The following is a 3,463-nucleotide window of genomic DNA, read 5'->3' as shown; positions in this document are numbered from 1 at the left end:
GTCTCCTCCGACCTCCAGCATTCGACCAGCATCTCTCCTGGGCCAGCGGTGGCAAGAAGCGTGCTATTTCTGTCTTGTTCCGGAGGGAAGGCTGGGAGTTGGCGATTACCTAGGGTAAATGGTCGAAGAAGGCAGGGCCAGTCCAATGAAGCGGGAATACAGTGTTTGGATCTCTGCGGCTGCCGTAGTCGCAGTACTGCGGTCCCCATGGCAACGGCAAGAAGCAGCGCCAACCTTCTGGGCGGTGCTGGCGCTTTGGCGGTTCGGACCTTAGGCGGCGCGGAATCTGTAAACTGCCCGCCGTCGATGGTTGTATGTGCTGTGGCCGCGTGGTCCGAGGGAGCAGGAACCTGGGGGCCGTGGAGGGCGTGGCTCGGCCGGAGGGGAAGGCGCTGGCTCCCCTGATCCTCGCCTGTCCAGTCTCCATCCGTGGGCCTCAGGTTTCCCACGAGAAAGAGATTGGGTACCCCGGATTAAGGGTACTCGATCTTTGAGCCCAGAATCTTCTCTCTTCTGCAGCTCCTGGACAGACTGGCGTTGCCCAGCCCCATGGACGTGAGTCCAGTGCTCTGTGCTCATCTGCCTCTGAGCTCGGACCAGGGAGGGGGCTTTCTATCCAATAAAAAGTCTTCTGGCTCAGGACAAGAGCTGGAAGACAGTGCCCAGGATGGACTTCCCCCCCCCTGAGGTGGCACGTTTCTGGGATTCCTAGCAAGACAGTTTTTACTAGCACTCAGAGAGACAGCAGTACAGAGGCCCAGGAGCCAGAGCGAGGAGGGAACCTCTGGGAACTGCTTAGACTTCGTCGTGATTGCGGGATAAGGGGTGGGGGTAGAGGCGTAGCCAGGGGCTGGGGTGGGGAAGCTTTGTCCCTGAAATAAACGTCGTTCTGAGTGGAGATTCCCCGGGCAGCTGGTGCAGAAAGAAGCAAATTGGAAGAGGGGCCAAGGCTGAGGGCTGGAGGATTGGAAGGTTGTTATGCTGGAGTCAGATTGAAAACTCTGTGTAGAGAAGTATTCCCCAAAGAGCAGTGTTTCCCAGATGACTCTAAAGTGATGGCAGGTCCAGGATCATGAGTGAGGATGTCAGGGGGACAGGCTGGTGAGTCAGGGTGTTGTTCTATTGCCTTCTCATCTAGTTCTGCGTCCCTCCTGGCATCCCATCTCCTGCTCACGCCTTCCTCTGTGCTTCTCCAGGCCTCCCCTGGCCCGTGGAATCCAGCCCCGGCTTCCATCAGCCCTTCCTTGCAACTTCCCACCCCTGCTATTGTCTTCATCGCAGTGGGCATCTATTTGTTGCTGTTGGGCCTAGTGCTGCTGACTAGGCACTGTCTGCTGGTGAGGCGCCTGGTGTGGAAGAGAGGGTAGGCCTTGGGGAAGAGGAACCTGGTAATTAATGGGGCCCCTCACCTGCAGGCCTTTATCCTGGGACCCACCACGCCCGGCCACCTTTGTCATTTAGTCAGAGCAGCTGTCCTTTCCGTGGGAGCAGGGGAGTCTTCCTCTTGGACTCCGGTTAACCCTTGTCTTGCCCGTCTCCAGAAATTAAAGTGGAGAGTTGTCCCCTCCCCGATGTCTGGCCCAGATCCTGAGTCTTGTCATCTCCTAGGCCCAGGGCTGCTGCACAGACTGCAGCTCCCCTTGCAGGAAACAAGGTGCCTCCCAGACCCAAGACTGTTGCTGGAGCTGTGCAGAAGCCTGTGACTTCCCTCTGCCCAGTCCCACCCACTGCCTGGATGCCTGCTGTCCTCATCTCAGTGAAGCTGTGAGTTCCGTTCTTTGCTCCCTCCGACCTAGGTCTGATCTGGGCCTTCAATTTCTTTAGTCAGCACATTTATTACTGAGCAGTAACCCTAGGCCAGGCACTGTCCCAGGTACTGAGTCATAGGCAGACAGCTAAAAGCAACATAGTATCAGATTGTTTCTGGTGATGAAAGGTACTTGAAAGATAAGTGAATATAGGGTGATGGCTGGAGAAGGATCATTTGTGTGACAAGCCCACAAGCCTGGTACATAATTAGGTAGTAATCAGGGCCTGCTTCCTTTCTCTCTTCTTTCTTTCTTTCTTTCTTTCTTTCTTTCTTTCTTTCTTTCTTTCTTTGAGACAAGAGTTCCTTCATTAAGTAGCTCTGGTTGTCTGGGAACTTGCTGTGCACACTAGGCTGTCCTTGAACCCACAAAGCTCCTCGGTTTCTGGAGTACTGATACTAAAGGTGCCCCCCACCATGCCCAGCCCATAGTCAGGACTTCACCACACCCAGCCCAGTAGTCTGGACTTCTGAACAAGGTAGTTAAGGCTGGGTGTAACATGGCCAAATGTGGGCGGGACCTGGCTCTGAGCCCAAGAAAACACCCTCTGTCCATAGGCAAGGGTTCTCTTCCAGAGAACAGCCCCATTGCACTCACCGACCTGCTTTTACGAGTAACTCTGAGAGCTGAGGATTTGTTTAAACCTAACATTACTTAACTTTTAAAGTTTTGTTTTGCAACAGGGCTTTGTATACTAGGCTAGCCTTAAACTCCCCAACTTGCTTCTGTCTCCCAAGTGCTGAGGTTGTAGGTGTCCACCAAAACATACCTGGCGTAATTTTAGTTTTTTTTTTTTCACTTTTTTTTTTTTTTTTTTGGTTTTTCGAGACAGGGTTTCTCTGTGTAGCCTTGGCTGTCCTGGAACTCACACTGTAGACTAGGCTGGCCTCGAACTCAGAAATCCGCCTACCTCTGCCTCCCGAGTGCTGGGATTAAAGGCATGCGCCACCACGCCCGGCTTTTTTTCACTTTTTTAAAAAAGTTTTTCTTTTCTGTTTTGTTTCTTTTATTATTTTATTATCCTGTTTGGCTAGTTGAAACCTGTAAGAGGAAAGCAAGGTGGTGGTGGTGGTGGCGGCGGCCGTAGCGCACGCTTTTGATCCTAGCACTTGGGAGCAGAGGCAGGCAGATCTCTGAGATTTGGGCCAGCCTGCCCTACAAAATACTTCCAGGACAGACGGGACTACCCAGAGAAACCCAGTCTTGAGAAAACAAACAAATAAATAAAATGAGTTTGTGAGAAGAATCTGTGTCCAATGGCCTTGCCAGAACGTGGCCTTGGACTTTGCTGTGGCCCTGCCACCATTCCCATGGGGCTGAGTTACCTTTTTCCAGATCGCTTTGGCTTTGTTCAGTCTGCTCCTAGGAGTCAACTGTGCTGTTTTTGCTTTGTACACATAAACACATCTCTTGCCCAAGTAGAATTAAATTTCATCTCAGCCATAACCACCTTCAGTCTTAAGAAGAGCCATGTGTTCTCTTTGGTTCTGGCAACCTTGGTTCTAGCCAGAAAAATGGCCTTGGACCACAGCCTTCCTGACACATTTGCTGTTTAGAGGTCCTATTCCCAGCAAGCATCCACAGGTGCCAAGATAGCAAGAAATGTAGTTTCTTTTCTTTTTTTCTTTTTCTTTCTTTCTTTTTTTTTTTTTTTT

At 51.5% G+C, this 3,463-nt stretch overlaps 1 protein-coding gene across 2 annotated transcripts in view; it reads left to right on the top strand.

The window, feature by feature from the left end:
- The first annotated feature begins 275 nt into the window (after window positions 1-275).
- The window catches only part of LOC110297665 (keratin-associated protein 10-2-like), a 9,186-nt gene continuing 5,998 nt past the window's right edge, over window positions 276-3,463 (top strand). The window contains exons 1-4 of one of the 2 annotated variants that reach the window (XM_021166555.2): window positions 276-312; window positions 520-555; window positions 1,197-1,337; window positions 1,609-1,764. In XM_021166555.2, coding sequence (XP_021022214.1) covers window positions 307-312; window positions 520-555; window positions 1,197-1,337; window positions 1,609-1,764 — 339 coding nt within the window. In that variant the 5' untranslated portion in view covers window positions 276-306. Of the gene's footprint in view, window positions 313-519; window positions 556-900; window positions 1,338-1,608; window positions 1,765-3,463 lie in introns of those variants that run through there. The other variant, XM_029479849.1, reaches the window with a different exon arrangement.

The sequence above is a fragment of the Mus caroli genome, chromosome 7 (genome assembly GCF_900094665.2).
Source record: "Mus caroli chromosome 7, CAROLI_EIJ_v1.1, whole genome shotgun sequence".
In the NCBI taxonomy this organism is placed as follows: Eukaryota; Metazoa; Chordata; class Mammalia; order Rodentia; family Muridae; genus Mus; species Mus caroli.
The sequence above is the reverse complement of the archived record's forward strand: the minus strand, read 5'-3'. Positions and strand labels throughout refer to the sequence as shown.